The sequence below is a fragment of the Condylura cristata genome, unplaced genomic scaffold (genome assembly GCF_000260355.1).
Source record: "Condylura cristata isolate star-nosed mole 26May11 unplaced genomic scaffold, ConCri1.0 scaffold00010, whole genome shotgun sequence".
Taxonomy (NCBI): domain Eukaryota; kingdom Metazoa; phylum Chordata; class Mammalia; order Eulipotyphla; family Talpidae; genus Condylura; species Condylura cristata.
Genome location: NW_004567111.1, coordinates 42,236,590 through 42,259,176, shown reverse-complemented (window position 1 = coordinate 42,259,176; position 22,587 = coordinate 42,236,590). Strand labels below are relative to the sequence as shown.

General features: G+C 48.1%; 1 protein-coding gene across 3 annotated transcripts in view; it reads left to right on the top strand.

Moving 5' to 3' along the window:
• Nucleotides 1-20,714, top strand: part of SLC7A1 (solute carrier family 7 (cationic amino acid transporter, y+ system), member 1) — a 76,815-nt gene extending 56,101 nt beyond the window's left edge. For all 3 annotated transcript variants that reach the window (XM_004680177.2, XM_012723276.1, XM_012723275.1), the window contains 10 exons: nucleotides 1,274-1,432; nucleotides 2,963-3,137; nucleotides 6,892-7,004; nucleotides 7,625-7,847; nucleotides 8,571-8,710; nucleotides 11,065-11,167; nucleotides 12,794-13,011; nucleotides 13,242-13,408; nucleotides 14,001-14,109; nucleotides 15,874-20,714. In XM_004680177.2, the coding sequence (XP_004680234.1) occupies nucleotides 1,274-1,432; nucleotides 2,963-3,137; nucleotides 6,892-7,004; nucleotides 7,625-7,847; nucleotides 8,571-8,710; nucleotides 11,065-11,167; nucleotides 12,794-13,011; nucleotides 13,242-13,408; nucleotides 14,001-14,109; nucleotides 15,874-15,977 (1,511 nt within the window). In that variant the 3' untranslated portion in view covers nucleotides 15,978-20,714. The remainder of the gene's footprint in view (nucleotides 1-1,273; nucleotides 1,433-2,962; nucleotides 3,138-6,891; nucleotides 7,005-7,624; nucleotides 7,848-8,570; nucleotides 8,711-11,064; nucleotides 11,168-12,793; nucleotides 13,012-13,241; nucleotides 13,409-14,000; nucleotides 14,110-15,873) is intronic.
• The last annotated feature ends 1,873 nt before the right edge of the window (nucleotides 20,715-22,587 follow it).

Genomic DNA, 22,587 nt, shown 5'->3' with positions numbered 1-22,587 from the left:
CCTGGGGCTGGGGTGGGCACCATTGCCAAGTACTTGGGCCAGCTGGAGAAGGGCTCCCCAAAAGGTTCTGAGCAGCCCCTTCTTTTCATCACCCTTGGTTTCTGCTGAGAGCCAACATAACTAAGTCTTTCAACTTTGAGAATAAAATTCAGAGAAATGGTTTTCCTCAGAGTGACACAAAAATTTCTAAGTACAAAAGCTCATGCGGCCTAAAGTCTCTCAGTGGGAAGGTAGTATTTTAAATTGGCCACTGTGTTTCCTGCGGATCTGCCTGGACATAAAACAAAACAGTGAAGCACCTGCTGCTTTACAACAGCCGATGAAGGATTTTCTCCCAGAGTTATGTGCTTGTGTGAGACTCACTCCGTTACTACAAGCAACTCCCGGCTTCAGCCTCTAGGAAAACGCAGTTTTGACAGCAAACTGGCATTTGGTGGAGGGTCTAGGAGGAAGTGTGGGCAGCTCTTGGCTCCAGTTGGGCAGATGGGAACTCGTCAACATCAGGGGACTTTTCCTTGGCTGGGTTGTGCTCTTGATGGGCAGAATTCAATAATGGGCTGAAGAAATGTGGTTGAATTTTTGAATTGTTGGGAAAAGACATAGCAGGAGACCAAAGGGACGTTTTGCAGATCCTCTGGTGAGACATCACGAGTGCCCCAGAGGGGAGTCACCAGCTAGGCCTCCTTGGAAAACAGGGGAAAATGCTCTGTGTAAATGCTAGATTTTAGCCACATTTCCTGAGCAACACCACTGGAAAAGCAATACCTTTCTTCAGGTTAAAAGAAAGCCAGCAGCCCTTGCCTGTTGGCATTTGGGCAGCTGTGTCCATTTGTGCTCCTGCTGTCCGGGATTGTGGGGAGGAGGGTGGCCAGGCACTGTGGCCACAGCGTCAGCTGGTGGAAACACGTTGAGGTACAAAGTGGACAGGGTGGTTGGCGCCTGCCTCGGGTGTTTGGGGGCTGTTCCTGAGATGAGAGAGGGTAAGTCCCGTGTGATCCTCCGTTCTCCTCTTGGAGTGCCGCCCCCAGAGGGTCTTGATAAAGGAACTTTCCGAGTTAAGTTCTCCCACCGCAGCTCTAACCTGTGACTGGGTCATGAAGCCGTTTCATGGCTTGACAAGAAATGATAGTATTTCTTGTTGCGTAGCCTGAGTCTGGCGCATGCGCTGATGCAGAATTCCCGTGCACTCGTGCTTTGACTATTGAGCTTGATAACAAATACTCTTGTTAATGGTTTTTCTTTTATTTCCTCTGGTGTGTGTGCTTTGTGACAGGTACTTCGAGCGTTGCGAGGGCCTGGAGTGCCACGTTTGACGAGCTGATAGGCAAACCCATAGGGGAGTTCTCCAAGACGCACATGGCCCTGCACGCGCCTGGGGTGCTGGCAGAAAACCCAGACATATTTGCCGTGATTATAATTCTTATCTTAACAGGTAAAGCCACACGTTGAGAGAGGCGTCAGGTAGGAGGCTTAGCGCCAAGGTAGCTGGTCGCCCCTCCTTAAATTCATTTCTTCCTCTTCTGTTTTCCCTCTCCGACCCTCCCCTTTCCTTTCCCTTTTAGTAATTAACACAGATTTCCTTTTTTTCTTAACGTCTGTATAGAGATTCAGAAAGGGTTGGCCTCTTCACTAGCTGTCATGTTACATATCATTTAATTAAGGCGAGTCTTTGTGTAACTCTCAGTGGGGTAAAATTTCGTTAGTATCACAGGCTTTTTTATGCAGGTGACCAAGGAATACAGATTCTTTCTACTCAGTGGCTGAACATCTGGAAAGGAAAAATTGGGGTTCACTGACCAGAAACATATGGAAGAATGAGTTCCATCTGGAACAGTAACTTGTGCCTTGATGTTTTGGGAAGCTTTGTACCCATAGCCTTCAAGACACCCTTTAAATAAATTTCATGACAAAGTTGCAGTTACAGATCTAAAAAATTCAAGCTGTTAGATGAACACAGCTAATGGTCGCTTCTTTGTAACATATATCTGTGTCTCAGCCCCTAAGATGGTATTTCACATACAAACATGAAGCTGAAATGCAGATAAATTCTCCTTTGAGGTTAGTTTGGATGAGTTTTAAAAGCAATATGCCTTGTAATACACACCATGTAATTGAAATCCGCTCGCATAGACCCATCTCAGCAGTATTTCTGGTCCAGCTGGCAGGAACATGTATCGAAAATAAGTTGGTACCAGTGAGATTGTTGTAAACACGAGAGGGAGGGATGCTGGAAGAGAACACAGCAGCACATGACGAGTTACTGTGGCTGATTGCGCAGCTCTCTTGTAACGCCTGTTTCAGAATGCCGTCTATTCTGTGTGACATTTTTTATTGTACAGTGCGTGCATGGCCGGTCAGTAAACTCAGTCATAAACGGGGGCCGTGGGACCCCCGCGCCCCCAGCCTGACAGTATTTTACATGCACTGAGTCCAAGGAGGAACTGGAGTGTCGGTTCTACAATCACAGATAGCTGCCACTGCTGTTATTACTAACATCCCAAGGAAAATCTGAAGGACCCATCTACCAAGAAACTGAGCAAAATGTCTCCTTGGAGAAAATGAAAGCTTCCTCCCAAGAGCAGTTCATAGTGATGCCTTTTAACAGGGAGGGAAAGGGAGAGGGTGGATGTGGGGAGAAGCTCTCCCTGGGGCCCCTGGGAGGGACTTGCTTTCTATGGGATAGATATTCCTGACCTCTGTGGCCCTTTGGTGCTTCCTCAATTCCAGAGGAAGGCCAACTTTTATAGCTTTGCTAAATAACCCCTGGGCGTTGGTTATTTTGATCTCTGCCTCTAGAAAGATAATTAATTCAGCCCCATTCCCAGAGGCTCACAGAAATCTTCGGGGGTTTGCTGCCACTTAGCAGCATCATGCTCAGTCACCATCATGCTCACATCTCCAGGACTTACCTAGTAATGACGATAATACTCTGATGAAATTTTCTGTTTGTGCGCTTTTTCAGGGCTTTTAACTCTTGGTGTGAAAGAGTCGGCCATGGTCAACAAAGTATTCACTTGTGTGAATGTTCTGGTCCTGGGCTTCATAATGGTGTCAGGATTTGTGAAGGGATCAATTAAAAACTGGCATCTCACTGAGGAGGACTTCCGGAACTACTCCGGACACCACTGCTTCAACAAGTGGGTGTTTGCTCTCTCTCTCCACGTGACCATTCATTCGTATTTGGTACTTAACATTTATATGTATTTGGGGAATGTAATTGGGTGGACTATTTGTGCCTTTTTTCATAGAATGTAATTTGATTTTTTTTTTTTTTGATGGTGAAGTAGCTGAGGATGTTTTGTTTGAAATTTATGTTACCTTTTGTTTATCTTGAAGAGACCAAACTTTGTATTACAGAAGGGAAGGTATTAAGGAGGGAATTTTCATTTTAATTCCAAAATTGTGTCCCGTTCAGGGGCACTGTCAGACTCACTAAATTAATCCATTTTTCCAGACTCTGTTTCATGACTAACCTTGAGTTTTTGTATTTAGCAGGGATTTTTCTCTGCACTATCACTATGATAACACTTTTTTTTTCTTTCATAAATACATTTTTTACATTATTCTTCATTTTGTACATTTTTTCATCTCAGTTGTAATCCCTGGGGACTTCCACCACCACTTTACCCAAGTGCCATCACCATACCCCCATGTGCTCTTTCTAGAAGGATGATAACACTTATTTTAAAATGCCTTTGCATTTAGTAACTTATTTTAAAATGCCTTTACATTCAGTAACTTATTTTAAAATGTAGAAGAAATATGTGGAACTAGTTTTTAGAACTAGTAAAGTATCAAAACGTGATCAGAATGGTATTGTTTTTCCCCTATTTCCCTGGCAGCCCAGAGAAGAGTAGTCCTGTCATCCTCAATGTTTCTCTGGCCAGGACACCCAGAGTTAGAGGCAGGCCTCTGACAGCTCTCGATCCTGTTCTATATTCAGGTTATCTAGAAAAGAAACACCAAAAAAAATATGATGTATCTCTTTGGTCAGATTTTTCAGGTGAATCTTTGTAGGCCAGTGTAGAGAATGGGGATTTAGATTTTATCTACGATTCTATTATAATTACAGCTAATGGCTAACCTGGCCTGATAAAGAGAACCTTCGCAGTAGGGTGACTTTAAAAGAATGTCTGGAAATGAGCATTCCAGGTTGACTGGCCAGCTGGTCTGCTGGACTTTCAGGGGCCCAGTCATACATCCTTCTTGATCTGGTCCCTGGGTGGGTATCGATACGTGGCTGGTTTCCCACTGGATACAAACAGAACACTGTTGAATTAGGGTCATGGAACTCCGTTAACTCTGTTATTGGTTAATAGTTAAAAAGCATCTTCCTTTCAGTTTTTAACTCTATTATGAAGAAATGAGGATTTTAATATATTATTTCAAAACGTTCCTGAGTCATACTAATGCCAAGTTTATTGAAACCCATTAATTCAGGGTACAGTAAAGCCAATTCAAAGTATGCTTTGAAGTAGCATAGTAATCTTGGAAAAATTTGGAGACTGTTTTACTGGTTGCCGGTTAGAGGTCAGAAATTAAATATTGAGGGAACTTCTTGTTTACTGTTTGTAAGTTGAGATTTAATTTTATTATTTTTATGAAGAGATTGTCGGTACCAGCCATCAATATTTTCTCTCATCAGTGCTCACACTTTATGTGGTAGTAATGATGAACTGGACTGGCCTCCCGGACAAAGTGACGTTTATTGCCTGGCCCCCTCTGTTGTGGGTGGGTCCCCTTTGGTTACATCTGCCCCCTTCGCTGGGGGAATTGCACTCAGGAGGCTGAATCAGTCACTTTCAGAGGTGGAGCCGTGGGATTGGGGCACAGCTTACGCTTTCATTTTATTAAAACCTATGAACTGCTTTCTTCCCTTTTTTCCCAGCTGTAAATTTGAGTTTCTGAAATAGGCCACGTAGTCTTGCATGAAATTGCTTGTCTCTGAAATAGAACATTTCCCACCCAAACTGCAGAGCAAGGAGGCATTTCAACTCAATGGATTTGGGGGCAGTTCTGACCACCCTGGGTTGTGATTTAGGGTGCCCTTTCTTTGGATGGCTGCAAAGTTCCCTTTGAAGTCTGTGCGTCAAGCTGTCTCTTAGTCTGGGTGGGTGTATTAACCTACGATCCAACTGGAGCCTCCTTTCTCCGACTGGTGTTCCCCTGGCTTTCTCATCTAGTGGTCTGTGGATGGTAATACAAGTAGTAAGAGTCAGTCATCAACACTACGTGGAAACCCACTGAGAAAGTTTTGTTGGATAGTGTCTGGCAGTAGGGATGGAAACCCCCCAGATTAACTTCCATGTGATAAAGGTTTAGTTCTCTGAAGTCAGCATGTGCTATGTTCAGTCAAGAGTATGGTTTAGGGGGGCCGAATCTGGTTCTTCATCTGGTAACTGTGTGTGTGGAGGGGGGGGGTGGTGGTGGTGGGGTGGTTGTGCTTGTTTTATTCAATACTCTGTCATTAGAATTAGTAACACCCAGACTTAAAAGTTGAATTTAATTTGTTGAGTTGGTAATATATTCACATGGTTCATATAATATTATAAAAATCTTTACACAGAGAAATCTTGTTCCCCTTCTTTTCTACATCTCCTTCATTCTTCAGTCCCCTGTAGGTAATCATTTTTTAAAATTTTCTGTGTGAACTTTCAGTTGTTAGTTGTATACATATAAACAATTACAAATATATATATATATATATATATATATATATACACACACACACATATACATATGTGTATATATATATATATTTGTGTTTCATGTCTGATATACACATACATATTATATACACACATGCTGCTTCTTGGACCCACAGGGCAATGGTAAGCCCCCCATTTAGGAATGTCTTCGTGCACTAACTTCCAGTGGCACTTTTTGAAACTGAGAACTATCACTGTCTTTTAGGAATCAGCATAAAGCTTAATCTTCACTAGCAAAGAATTGGGGCCAGGTTGTTTATTAGCAAATCGATACATCCCACTGAGAGCACATTTGATGAAATGAGTTGCTAACCCAACCTGAACAACTTCAGTGTTATAGGCTTGGGATACTGATTTCTGATTTCTCTGCGTCAGGTTCTCTCTCGCATTGGGAAGCGCAAGTAGCCATCCAGCCTGAGGTTGGAGACAGCCCACCCCAGACTTGGGGGCTTTGGGGCCGTCCAGACAGGGTGTGGGTTTGTACGGGCTGCAGTGCTGTTCTGAGCCTGGACACAGCTGAGGGCCATGGTTTGCCTCTGCATCCGTCACTGCAGCAGGTGCAGGTCAAGCCCTGCACCTGTGCCCGAGCGGGGCTGGGTGCTGCTCTGCGCCCTCATGGGCATCCCTGGCCTTTCGTACAGGGACGCATAAGAAGTGCTTCGATTGCTGTTTGTTTGTTTTAGAACAGCTTACTTTTTAAAACCTCGGTCTCTTTGGAAATACTTGTGTTAAGATTTGAGTTACTGGTTAAATTGTCTGGAAACTTTTTTGCATGTTGTTCTGGGCCAGCTGCACCTGACTGGCCACTTCTTGTTCTGAAAGCACATGTTCTTTCAGGGGTTTCTGCAGGCTGGAGTTGTTAGTTTTTCTTGCTTCCTCTTGGACAACCCCACCTCACAATGCCTACCCACCCCCAAGTCAATACTTAGAGGCTGTTCTGGAATGAGCCTAGTGCCAACTCTGGGGCACCAGGTCCTGTGAAGTGGGGAGCTTGTTGCTCACAGGTAGAGGATGTCATAGGGATGTCATAGCTGGTGACAGCTCATCTCTGGGGACCGCTCACTGGGGGTCCAAAGCCCCCGGCCCAGCGGTGATCATACCACAGGGTGACTGTGGGCTTGGCTTCTCTTCGGGAAAAGGAGGGTGTGTGGTCTTTGATCGTGCCTCTTTTTTTTCTTCCTAGTAACACTCAATTCGGAAGTGGTGGATTCATGCCCTTTGGATTCTCCGGCGTCCTGTCAGGAGCAGCGACCTGCTTCTATGCCTTTGTGGGCTTTGACTGCATTGCCACAACAGGTGACCCACCCCGCCTGCACACACACAGTCTCTGGGTTCTGTTCTTGGCCACACTGGGCTAATTTTACCCTTGGGTCACTATTTTCTTTCCTGTGGACAAGTGCCAGTCGCCGCTGTTTCACACATGAGTAATGTGTACATTTGTAGCTTCCTACTAATCTTTTCCCCCTTTTATCACTTCCCCAACTGGCAGTGCCTGACAGGAAGCTCTGCATCATGAACGTGACTAACTTGTACTGCGGGAGGGGATACTAGTGACAGCTTTGGCTGCAACCTGATTGTATATTCGTGTATCATCCAGGAGAATGAGACCGTGAAACTCTCATCATCATAGCAGAAAAAATGGGCTGGACTCCATGGGGCCTCACGAATTTTCTTTGCCAAGGGAAACACATCTTTTCCTTGGCTGACCAATAATGTAGACATTGAGGACACCATCCCAGGGCTGACTAGTCTTCTGGTCTGTGTAACCGAGGCCACGACTCGGCCCGGGAGCCCAGAGGTTCCTGGTCCGATTCCCACAGGGCAGAGCTCCGGCGGTGATCTCCGACAGGCCTCAGGCGTCCTGGCTGGGCAGCGCTCTCACTGTTTTGCCCTTGCTGACTCCTTGTTGTTTCTAGGTGAAGAAGTCAAGAACCCCCAGAAGGCGATCCCTATAGGGATCGTGGCGTCCCTCTTGATCTGCTTCGTTGCTTACTTTGGGGTGTCAGCTGCCCTCACGCTCATGATGCCATACTTCTGCCTGGACAAGAACAGCCCTCTGCCGGATGCCTTCAAGCATGTGGGCTGGGAAGGCGCTAAGTATGCAGTGGCTGTTGGTTCACTCTGCGCTCTTTCTACCAGGTGTGCATTCTGGACCTCTGTGGAAGGCCTGTGAGGCTGTGTAAAGTGCCACACGGGCTTGCTGTCAGTGTTGTTCTACTTCCCTTAAAAAGAATCATAACCCCGCCCTTTCATAGTAGAAAAAATGGACTGGGTGGTCGCTGACTATCATCCCAAGAGCTGAGTATATTGTCATTATTCAGAGAACACACAGTCCACTCTTGACATGGTCAGCTTAGCCAGGGAATGCCTTGCTGTGCCTAATGTTGGCCACTGGAGCACGCCACCTCTTTAACCTTTTGTTTTGGTCCTTAGTTTGGACATAAAACAGAAGCTACCTTGAGAGAAGGAGTGTCTATTAATGAGAAACAGTTCACCCTTGATATTTCCTTCTAGCCCGTGTAAACAGGAAACACTTGCTAATATGAATTCACCACAGAGAACTCCGCATGATTTCCATTTGATTCAGCTAGGAATAAAGACAAAGGTTTTCCCATACAAGTCATGGTGTGGATCCCATTGCTAGTTTATGGTAGGTTGCCCATTTCCACTGCTGCCACGCGGTGAGTGAGTGCCTCACCCAGGGTTACGGAATTTCCTGTCTTTTAGCCTTGGGCTTCCTGAAGTCTAGAGGCTGCCATTTCTTGGTGACGATTCAGGCTCCATCTTTTCTGTATGAATTGTGTAGTAGGCTGCCTTTATTGCTGATGAAAGAAATGCATTTTGCTTTTCCCTCCCATCTAGTCTCTTAGGTTCTATGTTTCCCATGCCTCGAGTTATCTATGCCATGGCCGAAGATGGACTGCTATTTAAATTTTTAGCCAAAATCAATGAGAGGACCAAAACACCTATCATCGCCACATTGACCTCTGGTGCCATTGCTGGTAAGAACGAAGACTAATGTCATATGCCAGATTTAAATGTTGAGTTGTTACTTCCTAGGGGAATAGCTTGACTTATACCGATTTTTTTCATACTTGACCTTTACACTTGAAACCTGGTTTATTGTAAGATAATTGCCTTTCAATAAAAGGCAGAAACCCGTTTTACAGACAATATGATGGAATTCCTGGAAAGATTGAACTATTTTATTATTACTCTCTTCGCATCAGACAATACAGTGCTCACTCTGCCCTTCAAAACCATTTATCTTTACTTTTTCTTGAGTAGACTTTGGTGAAAAGACATCTCATCTCATGATACAAGCCAAGACAGATATTTTGTTAGTAGTGGAAATTGAGTGTCCTTGTAGCAGAGGTCATGAATTCTGTGAAAAATGAGGATTCCTGATGACCAGTGTTTACAAAATGTGCTGCCTCCACCCCAGGGGGTATTGAGGGGGCTGCTGGGGAAACCATTCACCCTAAGTTTATAAATGACTGCTTACCCAAGGGAAGTTTAGCTTATCAAATAACAGATTCCATCGTCAGAGGTCAATGGAATTGGTCGAGAAAGAACCTTTGAGCTATGTGTTGTTTTAGGGCACCAGTTAAACAAAGGGTAGCCCCAAAACACACACACACACTTACACACACACACTACACCTTTAGCAAAGTGTGTCTAATTTAGTGAGTTTATGTACATGTGACAGAAAGCTAGTTTTTCATCATTTAGCAATTTTTTTTGGTGAAATTCCATACTCCTGAGAGTGATCACAATGAAGGGTTAAGGGGCACATTGTGTCAGAATATGACCAATACATTTAAGAGATTAAGGAACTGGAAGTAGTGTTTCTAGTATTTATGTGTAACTTGATCATATTAAACTGGACTTAATTTCCTTCCTTAGCTGATTAAAGGAGATTAGATTATAATCTTTAAGGTGACTGTAAAGCATTCACCAACCAAGGACTTACTCTTTATTTTCATTTGGTATTGGTTTCCTAAAATCACCTTGCGTGGGAGACATTGATCTCGAATTTCCCCGAGTAGGAGCGCAAACATCTCTCGAACAGTTAGAAACTGTTCTAATTATCTGGAAGGCCTTCATTGTTCGTAATCCTATTTTTTCTTAATTTAAATTTGTTTTTAGTCGCAGTAATCTTTAGAAACTTAAGACATTTGTCGACAAGTAATGGTTTCATGTTTGTGTTTTAAAACTTATCGGTGGCAAGTGACTTAGAAAATACCCTAAAGTAGATAAAGTCAGATTATTTTCTTTTTCTAAAGATTTATTTATTTATGCATACAGAATTGGGTACAAGCCAGAGGTATAGGCGTGGTGAGAGGATTCATCAGAGATAGAATAGGGAGCAGAACAGGCAGATTGATTGAGTACACTGCTGAGGGGAGCAGCGGGCGGGTCAGGAGAGGTCTGCCGCGCCATGTGGATCACCTCCAGGGCCAGGGATCAAACTTGCACTGAAACGGCAGCGGCCAGCTTGCAGTGCTGCATCCTAACCCATTGTGCCACCAGGGAGGGCCCAATATTTTTAAATGAGAAATTTGATATATGTGTCCACATAAATAGACATCCAGAGTCATAGCTATTACAAAGAGTTTTTGGTTGTACTTTTTGTTTTTCAAGTAGAGGTAATGTTGAAAGGACTGACTTGTTTAGGAGTCACTGCTTCCCGTCCTTACCTGCCTGTGTTCAGAGCACCGCTCCCAGAGCACCGTGTTTGCCTCCCTCTACTTCTCATTATTACTGCCTGCAGCTGCATGTGTCTTGGGGCAGTACACTCCGGGAGGCCAGGGGCTGTCTGATCTGGCCTGTTTAATGGTGTATACTTGCCACCCAGTGACGGTACACTCCCAATGGGTGCCACGTGGATGACGGATGAAAGGATGGATGGATGATCAATGGATCATGCATGGATGGTGGGTGGATGGATAAATGCACGTGACTGAGTCAGCTGGAACAGAAGACTTACTGGTCTCTGAGTTCCTAATTTTTCTATTCACTAGCAGTGTGACCTTAGATAAAAACTCCCAACCTGTCTGAACTTCCTTTTCTCCATCTGTGGTGTAGAGGTGGTTTTCAAAGTTTCCGTGAGGACCAAAAAAGGTCATGCTAATGAAAGTATTTTTTATATAAATGCCGTTGTTAGTATATGCTGAGCACTATGCCTGTCACTTAATCCTGAGCTTTTCACCCTTTTATGCAATGTCTTTTCATGGGAGGGGCCAGGGCTGGGGAGGCAAGCATTCCTCTGTGGTCTGGATGGTGGTGGGTGGTGGTTCTGACGTTGTATGTGGAGATGTCTGACATCAGTGCGCCCTGCTGTTTGTCTCCTCAGCTGTGATGGCCTTCCTCTTTGACCTGAAGGACCTTGTGGACCTCATGTCCATTGGCACGCTCCTGGCTTACTCTTTGGTGGCTGCCTGTGTGTTGGTCTTGCGGTATGTACAGTATCTCTGGGTTCTGTAACAGAATTGTGGATGCTCCCTGTTAGCCTTTTAATATCCTTGTAGGATGATAATTGTTCCATTGGGAACTTGACAAAGAAAGGTTGGCTCTGGTGGCTAATAGCATCCTAGAAAAATGCCTCCTAGAAAAATCAGTGCTGGCTTCACCTCCTATGTCATGTGCCCTCATTTTTCTGACTAGAAGTTGGGAGGATAGATAGGTTCTTGTCCCAACGATTGGGCCTGGACCCTGGGACATTTTGAGGGTTGAAGGTAATGATGTCAGTGTGGCCTAGGTTCTTGGGACAGATAGGACTGGGAACTGGGAGATTCCAGAAAATCTTAGGTCACTGTGATGCTTGTGAATCAGGTTATGGTGATGTTTCATTGGACTGCATCTGGAGGAAGAAAGGAGCTCCATTACGTGGCGGGAAGTGGCCACGGTTGACATTTGGGAAGACAGGCCAGGGTTTGGTTGTGTTAGCCTTATACAGACCAGGCAGCTGTGGTAAAGTAGCTGTGGGCCATGACTTGCTGTCTTGGTGTTCTCAGGAGCCCAAGTACCCATCTCCCAAAGTGCACTCCTGGATTCCGGTTTCCTCACTCCCAGGAATAACCCAAACTAGCAGTTGTCATGAGAACATGGGCTCATGTTGACACTCAGTGTTGGTCTCCCAGTGAGGCCCTCCTTATTTCTAGGTATTTATACTTGCAAAACTGCCATTCCATTTCTAGCGTGCTCAGGAAATAATTTGTATAAAACTTGGGTTGTATCTTGGTCGTGGCTGTAGAATCAGCCAAAACTTGTTTGCTGACCACTGATTCCACAATGCTGGAATCTTTCCTGAAGGTCCCTCCACTTTCTTCATCGATTGATTGGTGTTGCATAAATGAATTAGTGCAACTAATGGTTAAATATATATATATATTCTTAGAAGTGATTGTATATAAAATAATTCATAGAGCACTCTTTCAAAGCTGGTAGAAAAGATTTGAGCTCTTTTCATTTTGGGTGGCAAGATAAGGACCTTCATTTAAAAGGAATACTTTACTTGCAGGTAACTTGTCTTGGAAATCATCCCACAGGCTCATTCTTCACCCAGCTCAATAGAATTTACTTTGAGGCATTTGGAGTTTTAAGATAAATTGATCCAATTAAGTCACGCAGACAGAATTTCTGAAATCCCTCAGTCTCCAGACACATTTCTCTGGCTCTCTACACCAAATGGGATCCTGATGTTATTGCTTTCTATTTCTGTCTTTCTTTTAGTTCCCTACAGCCATAGTTTTGCTAGGAGTGACCTAATATCTGAAGTATGCAAGGGCTGGTCCTATTTCACAGAGCAAGAGAAATTGCCTTAGGACTGTCCTCTGGCCTGGTTCACTGTGGAGGTCATGTTGTCCTTAAACAGAGACATCAAGGGAGATGTTGTCCAGAAGCAGGAACAAAAGGCCAGCACCTGGTGGATCCCCTGTTTCTGCTTGGTTAGAGAATGTATCGTTCTTTTCATCTTCTTCCCATTTTATTCCTTGTGTTTTAGGCCACGTAACATTTGAAGACTTATCTTTTTTGCGTCATCGAAACGTATTCTAGTGCTCATGCTGTCCGTTTCTTTACAGGTATCAGCCAGAGCAGCCTAATCTGGTATACCAGATGGCCAGAACTATGGATGAGCTAGATCAAGTAGACCAGAATGAACTGGTGAGCACCAGTGATTCCCAGACAGGCTTTTTACCAGAAGCAGAGAGATTTTCTTTTAAAAACATGCTTTCACCCAAAAACATGGAACCTTCTAAATTTTCTGGGCTAATTGTGAACATTTCAACTAGTCTCATAGGTAAGAGTTTTTCCTTCCCTGTAAGGTCTTTAAGGTCTTGCATGATGACATTGAATGGTTTTGTTCATGAGGGTGGAAGCAGTGTGGGTGCTACCAGGGGAGTTACAAGCATCTATCTTGATGTCTGCGGGATGGAAGCCTTCCTCTCCTTAGGTTTTTGGGAGAACTGAGGCTATCTGTGGGAACTTGAGAAATGTTGAGCACTGAATTCGAGAAAAACTTTCTCTTAGCATTGCTTATCATCACCTTCTGTATCGTGGCTGTACTTGGAAAGGAGGCCCTGATCAAAGCGGAGTTGTGGGCCATCTTGTTGCTCACGGGATCTGCGCTTCTCTGCTCTGTGGTCACGGCCATCATCTGGAGGCAGCCTGAGAGCAAGACCAAGCTGTCATTCAAGGTGAGCAGCTGGGCCCGACCAGCATGCAGGGTCGCTCCTACTCTGCCACAGACCACGGTCCTCCCTCTAGGAGGCTGGCCCTGTGTGGCCTCCGCTCACTGGGCCTTGGTATCTGGAGGAGAAAACTTGCTGGTGAGCTTCTGGGAAGTATGTGGCAGGGCCCCCGGGGCACACATGGAGCCTGCTGAAAGAGGAGCGGACCCAGCTTCTCTCAGGTGGCACCTCATTCGTGCCACTTGTCATCAGTGTCTGTCCAGACATATCACATGTCCTAACTGAGCCTGGGAGATGACCGAGACTTCTGATATTAGGTGTGTATTTTAGAGTTAATGAGGAAGTTCTGCTTCTAGTCCCTTCTTCAGCAGCATAGCAAGAGGGGGAAATAAGAACAGCGTTTCCTTTAGAGCAAGCCTCCCAGCTGTGAACAGTTGCCTGTGTGTGGTTGCAGGTGCGTGTATAGGGGTGTATTTGTGGCTTTCAGGTGCACATTCTTTCCCTGAGCAGTTTTGCTGAAAGATTCAAAAGATTCAAATACCTCTGTGCTGTCTATCGCGTCAGTTCTGATGCCACCACCACCTCACCTTCTCTGCAGGTGCCCTTTCTGCCGGTGCTTCCTGTCCTGAGCATCTTTGTGAACGTCTATCTCATGATGCAACTGGACCAAGGCACATGGATTCGGTTTGCGGTGTGGATGCTGATAGGTACGTTGGGTCTAGGGCTTCACTGTGACCCGTATGTCTGACATGGCGACCTCTTTTGGGGGCCTCTGCTCAGGGCTTGTGCTGCTCATTCATCTGCCCTGCACCTTGCTCGGTTGGTCACTGTCATCCAGCCCCCCTCACCTCAGGTTCCATGCTTGTGAAGATGCATGTCATCAGCATGTTTCTCTCAGAAACATAGTCTGGGCCCCATAGTAGGTTATAGGGCCTCCCCTCCCTTTTAGGGATATTTCATTTTTTAAAAAAAGATTTATTGGTGCATACAGAACTGGGGTACAGGCCAGAGGTGCGGGGGCAGTGAGAGGATTCACCAGAGATGAGTGGGGAGCGGAACAGGCAGACTGATGAAGTACACTGCTCAGGGGAGCAGCGGGCGGGTCAGGAGAGGTCTGCCACACCATGTGGGTCACCTCGGGGTGATATCGAGCTCACACTTAAGTGGCCACAGCCAGCTTGCAGTGCTGCTCTTTAACCCGCTGGTCACCAGGGAGGACCCTATATTTCATTTTCATAGCTTCTTGTCTGAACTAGTTAACGTTGCTGGGCAGGAACTTGGTGTTGATGAGAATAAGGCTCTGGTTCTGCTGTGAGTTAGGCACCAGTCACTTCATCCCAAATGGGAAGTCTGGGCAGTGCCTCCTCCCCATCCAGCTTAGTCTGGCTGCCAGCTCCAGTGAGGACACTAGGCCCCAGGCACCTGAGGGCCTGAGAGGGGCTGGATGTTGTAGCCTCACCCTGCCCCTGCCCGGGACCATGACGGCTCTCCTCAGGCCTCTGACCACTCCAGCTCAGCTTCTTTCCTTGCCCCTTGCCCCTCAGTATCACTGATAAAGTCAGTAACTTCAGGACAGTGTTTCTGCCCAGTCTCTCAACCCTGGGTAGCGGCAGGTACCTGTCTGTCATCCATCTTCAGGGGCTACGTTGCTGCCCCCATTTTCTGCAGTCTAGACTGTGTGATTCAATGTCTCCCGACACTGAAGAGCTGGCTCAACCTGTGCACTGTGTGGGGGTGTGTTTGGCCCACCGGCTGTCCCTGGGGTCTGCAAGTGAGACTTGTACTGCTAGAGGAGAGGAGGGCACCTACCCTTGAGCACCCCTGGCAGAAGGCTCTGGGCCTCAGAGCTTCAGTTCTTTCCTGCACTTCAGTGCTGATCACTTCTCAGCCTCATCTCCTGTCCCACCTTCCTCTGGAGGCTGGAAGCACAGATGCCTGGGCCCCGTAAACCTTTAGATTCCCTAAAACATCTACAATCCCGTGTTTCATATGTGCGCCCCCCCCCCATATATGATACCACCTGTGACCTGACCACCCCTTACACAGAGAAAGTTGTCAGATGGTACTGTCAGTGTGAGGAAGCTGGGGAGCCCCGTGCTGTGGGGAATCCTGTCCTTTCTGGGAACAGTGAGACTTCTGGAATATTTGTCCTGGCTCCAAGTGGTCCTAGAGCACCAATCCAGGAGAGTGGTCAGTGGGACAGCTGTCCCCAGCCTGGCAGCTCCCTGCTCAGGCATTGGAGCGTGAGGCTCTCTGGAAGGAAAGCGTGCACCTGGCTTGCACATAGGTGGGAGAGGGGAACCTTTACCGACCCTGCCTGAAAAGCCGTGCTATTTCTCCAAACGTAGGGCGTCAGCCCCCGAGGCCCGCTTACTCTGCTCAGGCTAGCGGCAGCGTGGAGAGACTGTCCTCTGCCAGCGTCCCCGAGACCCTCTCTCTGCTCAAGCCTGCTCTTTGCTCTCGGCCCACAGGCTTCACCATCTACTTTGGCTATGGTCTGTGGCACAGTGTGGAGGCATCCCTGGCCGCTGACCAAGCAAGGACTCCTGACGGCAATTTGGACCACTGCAAATGACACAGAGCCGCACCCCCCAGAAGTGGCAGCAGCCCTGAGGGATGCCCCAGGGTGGCACGGAAGCACCTTTCTCTCCACCCGTGCAGCAGGAGCCACCCACATCCACAGAGCCCCGATGCAACAGAAGGTGCAACTACTTGAACTGCAGTCTCAGCCCACAGTCACATGTCCGGCCCGAACTCGCTCTGCGGGGGCTCACAGGCTCCGGCTGCCCCTAGCTCCCTGGCTGGGACTGTGATGGGCCACTGTGTCGCCAACTTCCCTTTAAACCAAGAAAGCAGCTCTGCCCCTCCTCGCCAGCTCAGTGCCTCTCTGCCTGCTGAGGCCTCAGGCAGAAAGGAGGTCACCTTCTTTTCTTACCTTGGGAACCCTGGCTTCCCTTTCACGGGGCTATGCAGCTCTGCACCCCCCCCCCCTCCAGCCCCAGGACTGTTTGGGTACTGGAAATGTGCATACTCCACACTTAACGTAGCCTCGCCCCGCTCAGCCCCAAACAGCAGACTCTAGATGCGTACCACGAAACTAGTCTTATTTCCTGAAGTTCTACCCAGAGCCAAAGGACAGCAATTTGCTTGACGAAAAGGAAAACAAAACTGGCTTTGTGCTCTCCTGCCCTCTGAGTTGTTAGGGGGGTTAGAATGGTCTCCCCCCACGCTGCTCCCCTTTCCCTTTGCTCCTTGGCCTCAGCACAGTCTGGCAGCAGCAGGAGGAGAGGGCGCGCTCTGTGGCGCCAGGCCCGAGGCCTGGGAGACTGGGCCTGAACGCCGCGTGTGCCTCACGCCCTTGCCACCGTGTCACCTCCTGGCCCATCGGGTGTTGCTGCTTCTGGCCTCTCACCACTGGCTGTGTCCTGCCTAACTGGAACGTGACGACGTATTTATGAAGGGCCGGCCTCACATTAGCAGGACTTAGAATGCCTTCTGAGTCTTTCTCTTTCATGAAATTCTGCCTTCTGATGCTTGTAGGTCAGTTTCCTGGGTCTTCTAAGATTTCAGGGCAGGTGTCCACCTGTTCTGAGGTCATAATGGCAGGTCCTCATGGTCATTCTGACCCATGACATGCCATCTGTGACCCCGTCTTCTCTGTGATCCAGTCAAGTCCTGTTAGTGGTTGTGACTCACCCCATCAAATTAAGTGGCACTTAACATTGTTCACTTGGAAAGTGGACAAATAGGCACCGCATGGTATTGGTGTTTTGCTCAAGGTGTGGGGCCCACACCCAAGACAACTTGGGGTCATATTGCTTTCTCTCCCATGTATTTTGTCAAAATGCTGCAAATTTGTAGACGGGCGAAACTCACCCTGCCCTCCTGCTGCCCTCAGCCCTGCGGCTGACCCGGTGTCCCGTGCACAGCACACTCCTGCCCCTGGTGCCGGGGCACCCGCGGCTGTCACACACTCCTGGGGCGGGGGTGGGAGGGGGCAGAGGAAACTAGAGCAGCTGTTACGTCTTCCAGTTAGTGTCGTTCAGGAGACAGGAGGGCCCCGTGCTGAAGGTAGGTGAGAGACGCAGATATTTCGGGCTGCAGAAAATACAAATGCTGCTTTAAAGCTTAGCTACCCATTTCGTCCCCCTGTGGCTTTACACAAATCTGGTCAAAGAAGCTTGATGAGTGGACAGCACTTGCCCTCCCTCTGCATCAGGCTGTTCTTGGAGAGAAAGGCAGGGATGAGTGGGAGAACCAAAAGGTTGGGTTCATCCTCTGGAGGGGGGGAAGGGCTCAGCTTTTGTCCCAGACCATGGTCACCTTGCCAGAAACTTCTAATATTTGTGAATGTTTCAGAGGGAGGATCATCAGAGCCCAAAGCTTGGATTTCCAAAGAAAGGTATTGAAATTTATATTGATTGGTGCTGTAAAATATTTTGATAAATATTAACTTATTTTGTTGGGTTTTAGCTCTCTGCTGTTTTCTTGGGCTGTCTTCTCTGAGCTGTTTACTTGATGTTTCTGTTATTTTTCCACATCCACAAAGAGAACTTGAGTGGGGTTCCAGAAATAGTGGAGGGGAAGTTACCCCCCCGACCCCCCACCCCACTTTCTCCGTCTGCCTGAAATCTCTGTGTGAGACAGCATCCAAGAGATTGTGTTTACAGTTGACGTTTCATTCTCTCCGCGTCTGTCGTTCTGTGAGGGGAAAGGCGACTTTCCCTCTACAGTGTTTCGCAGAACGAGTCTATCCTTGCTGGCCTCGGCCCAAAGCCTTGCTGGGCTGCGCTGGAGGCATGACCCTGGTGACTGGAGAAGGCCCGGCAGGGGCGGAGGACAGGTGGGGAAGGACAGGCAGTTGGGTGGTCGCCGGGCCCTTGTTGAAACAGCTTCTGTGCAGTGGCCGCGTTTCTGAGTGGAGGGCAGTGCTGGAAGGAAGGGTGCTCACGGGGATCCCCACAGTGTCAGTGAGCTGCTGCTTAAGATGCCCTTCGCTCCTGCCACCCACACCCACCCAAAGTACCCACCGGCATCACTCCGACCTCATCCCATCTCATAACTCCAACCTCACCCCCACCCTCAAAACAAGAATCAGGCTCTCAGTTTCATGACTTGGCCAATATTTTCCTACAATGTCAGAAATTCCACGTTTCTAGAGACACGCCCCTGGAGGATGGTGTCTGCTCCTATCTGCCTTGGCGCCAGGGACTCACAGTGGAGAGACCCCCTGGTGGTGAGTGGGCCTCCCCGCCCGCCTCCGGTCATGCCTGCCCTTCGTGTTTCCATGATCGCATAAAAACCCACAAAGCAAACGAGAACCCCTGGGACACCAGAGGACCCCTGGGGCCCCCTGAAATGCAAGAGGTAGGGTGTTTTCCAGGAAAGCTGATGGGTAGTGGGCAGGTGAGACTTGGTGCCCTTCTACAAGGGGCCTCGGCACATCCCACATCACTTGTTCTTACCCTTCATCCCAACGTTGTTTTCCCAAACCAAGGGAAGGCTGATGGAGCATCTTTCCCAGGGCATTTCAGAAAGAATGCGAAACTTTGACCTCTGGCAGTCACCACATCTCCCCCTTCCCCACTTAGGGTTTGTTTCATTAAGTGTCCGGTGATACCTGGTCTGACGCTCATACCGTGGTTTGGACACGGGCCCTCTTGCCTGTGGTGCGCCCCTGATGGTCAGCTCGTGGGCTGTCCCGGGCCCCCAGATCCTGACACACCCGCTCTACACCTTGGGCACAGCCTCTTCTCCCTGGATGAAGTGCGCCACCCAGCGGACTCTGGACGCCCGTCTTCTGAGCTGGGTGGGAAGGGCATTCCGTGGGATCTTCTTCTGACCCCACTATGGCGTTCAGACCGGGTTTTACCTTCCTGCGTGGCATGGCCTCCCGCCAGACAATGGAGACAGAACTGACTGCAGGTGGCAGGCTGGCTCCTCAGGTGAGCGTGGACACGCCTCCACGACCTCACCCCCCCAACCTGGAGAGTTCATAGGAACTTGGAGGCCTTGACACGAGGGAATACCTGGTGCTATGCACCAGGACCCACCTTTCCTGATGTGTACATCCCATTTCTACATGTCTGTCAGCTGAGGGTTCTGTTGACGCCCGAGAACCGCGTGAGGGGCCGCACGCCAGGCCCGCCTCGGTGTGACTGTGTGGAGAGGCGTGTTGACCGGCTCGGCCGCACTCGTGCGTGTGGGGTGTGATGTCAGCAGAACCATCAGCATGAACTTCGTTGGAACTAAATATGTATGTGTTACGGAACAAAATGCGTGTTACTTAGACTGGCTATGTGTAATTTAAAGTATATGTTTGTCATCACAATGAGGGTATTGTACGTCACACTCCTTGTGGAGAGAAGACAGGGTGCTGTTACCACCTGTTTTGGCAATGAAATGCTTTATTGATCCCGTGGCATGAGAAGCTACATCCCGTACTTCATCACGGTAATAATGATGCTGGATGGAGTTTTAAGGCAAAAAACACAAAACAAAAACCTCCAGAGTCCCTGGGGCCCCTCTGGTCACCAAGCAGCAGTGTTCTCTTTCACAGGGATGCCCACCCTTCACGTGCCTGGGGCACAGTTGGCAGCAGCACGCCAGCACCCCTCGACTGCCCTGAAGACCCCCAGGGAGATGAGACTGTGGCTGTAAAGTCCAGGGGATTCTCTCAGCCTCGGCCTGTCTGGCTGGCTTGGGAAGCAGGGCTAGGAAGACACGTTCAGTCTTTGACAAAGTGTATGATTTCGTCTCTCTAGATGACAAGGTTTTTAAGTTTGGGACTTATTTTCCCATGAGAAGTTGTAATATATATTTAAGTTTCCTGCTTAAGTTGTGCCTTTCAATGTCCATGGGTTGAAGGAACACAAGGTGCAAGGCCCCTACGAGGGCTGGTTCATGGTCAAGCCTGGAGAACTGTGGGGTCGCCAGTAAACTTTCTTCTACTGAACTTGAAGCCATTTGTTAAGAGTTTTTTATTATGTAAATTGTATAGTATCTTTTGCTTGTTTGATGTTCTATTTTTCTAATAGTTTTCTTATAGTTTCTTATAATTGTGATACTATGATTCTGATGCTAGATACAAATCAGGTTGGTCTCTGCTGCTCCCTCCTGTTTTTATTTTAAAGACGAGCATAACTATTCTCCATTGCCTTTAAAAAATGTGAAACCTCTGTATCCCATTTTTGCAGCTAACACTGTACATTGACAACTTCCTCCCATACCCTATGTTGTAAAATCAAACTATTTTGTGGTACATTATCTGATGCTTCCGCAAAGTCTAATAAATTTGTCTGTGGCTTCAGTATGCACTGTGTGATCTCAAGAATTCCCGCTCTAGACTGGGCCCCAGGCATCGCAATGCCCCGTGAAGAGCCCCGGCTTTTGCTCTTTGGGCTCTTGCTGTTTTCCCACAGTAGGGTCCCCTACTGCCCCCCTTTCCTTCAGCCATCTAGTGGGAATCCTCATCCCAACCATTGTTACCTCAGCCAGGGAGTGAGTTCCTGGGACCCTCATTGCGGGTCCACTGGTGCAGTGTCCCCATCTCCCACTACACTAAGCTTGGGTTTGGGTTTCAGAGGTCTTGGTGCCATTAGACCGTCAGCAAAAGGGTGCTCATCTGCTGAAGGACTTGGCTGTCAGCGCAGCAAAACCCGCTCCACTAATCACGCTTCCACAAAACATGGCTTGTTCCTCAGAGAAGATGGTGCACCATAGCAGGGACGGGCGGGGGAGGGAGTGTGGTGGTTAATACTTCTTGATTTCTCACTTCCCCCATTTTCTTGCACTAGTTGCAAATTTGGTTGAGTGGTCCTGAAATTAATCTCCTAAACGACGCTTCAGTGATTACACTGGAAGCTCCTTTGCCCTGCCAACAAGATGAGACCTAACCTTTGTGTTTTCTCAGCTGATGCATAGCCCGCCCACATGCTCGGGAATGTTGTAGGATAATCAACAAGTGCTCTGCTGACAATATGGCATGGTAGATCAAAGAGCTTGGAAGAGGCATCCCATCCTGCCCCGGGGCTGCAGCGTCTCCGGGACAGACAGGCAGGCAGAGTCTCCTTTGTACTTTCCCTCCCTGGGGTAACTTCACTGTTAAAGTTTCTGCTGAAAACTTGCAAGAGCTTTTGAGCTCAAAACCTGGCTTACCAGATGGGTCCGCTTACAACGTATTCAGATTTCCCAGCGGGTCCTAGAACTGGGAAATGACAACGGGCAGGTGTTTCTACTGGTTTGGTGCCAGTGTTTGCTAAGAACCCACCTCAGCTGCGGCAAGGTGCAGCCAGGTTCCCGCGGCACCACACTGCCACCTAGTGGCCAATGCGGTGCCCTGCAGGCAGCCTGAGGCGTCTCCCCGTGGGGTTTCAGCAGTGTCTTAGAAAACCAGGTCAGGCTCTTCAGTGCCAGAGGAGTGATTCCAGTCTGGACACACATAGTATGTGTTCAGGATAGAGGGGAAATAACATGAGCAATAGTATGAGAAAGTCTTCCTTTGTGTGGCTTGCTGTGAACACATCTGGTGAATCGATAGCTGTCCCCTAACAGCGTGACAGCCGCAGAAGGAATTCAACAGGCTACAGGCTGGGGCAGGCTGCGTCCTCTGAATTCCCCTATTCTAGTGTAGCCTTCCCCTAGTTGAGAGAGAGGGTTGAAAACCCAACTGCAGGTGACCTGTGGCCCTTCAAAAGGCAACAGTTTAGTTTTACCAAATTAAGTTGACCCACCATTCATAAACACAGTCACCAATGCAACACGAGGAAAGGCTTAGGGAACAAAACATGTCGCACCTCACTAATGAAGGGCTCCTCTGGGCTGCTCAGTATGGCCAACGACCTAATCCCAGAGGATCAGGACTGAGATGGGAAAACCAGAAGCCGAATGGTTTGAACTCCCCCGGGATGCTTCAAATTGTTACTCCTTAAAGCAACAACGTCACTTATTCAGTGCTCACTTAGCCAAGCACGGTAGTTGGAGGGGGGGAGGGACTGTGGGAGTGGGCTGCAGAGACTGTGACCCCAGTTTGGCGCTGGCGCTGCTGGGAAGAGGTACAGACTTGGCAGCGGGCCAGATTAGCCTGCCTCTCCTGATCACACCTTCCCATCTTGCCGAGGGAACAGGACGGGGCTGTGCGCTCAGAACACCCAGGTCCTGCGTTAAGGAGGTTTGAAACAAGAGGT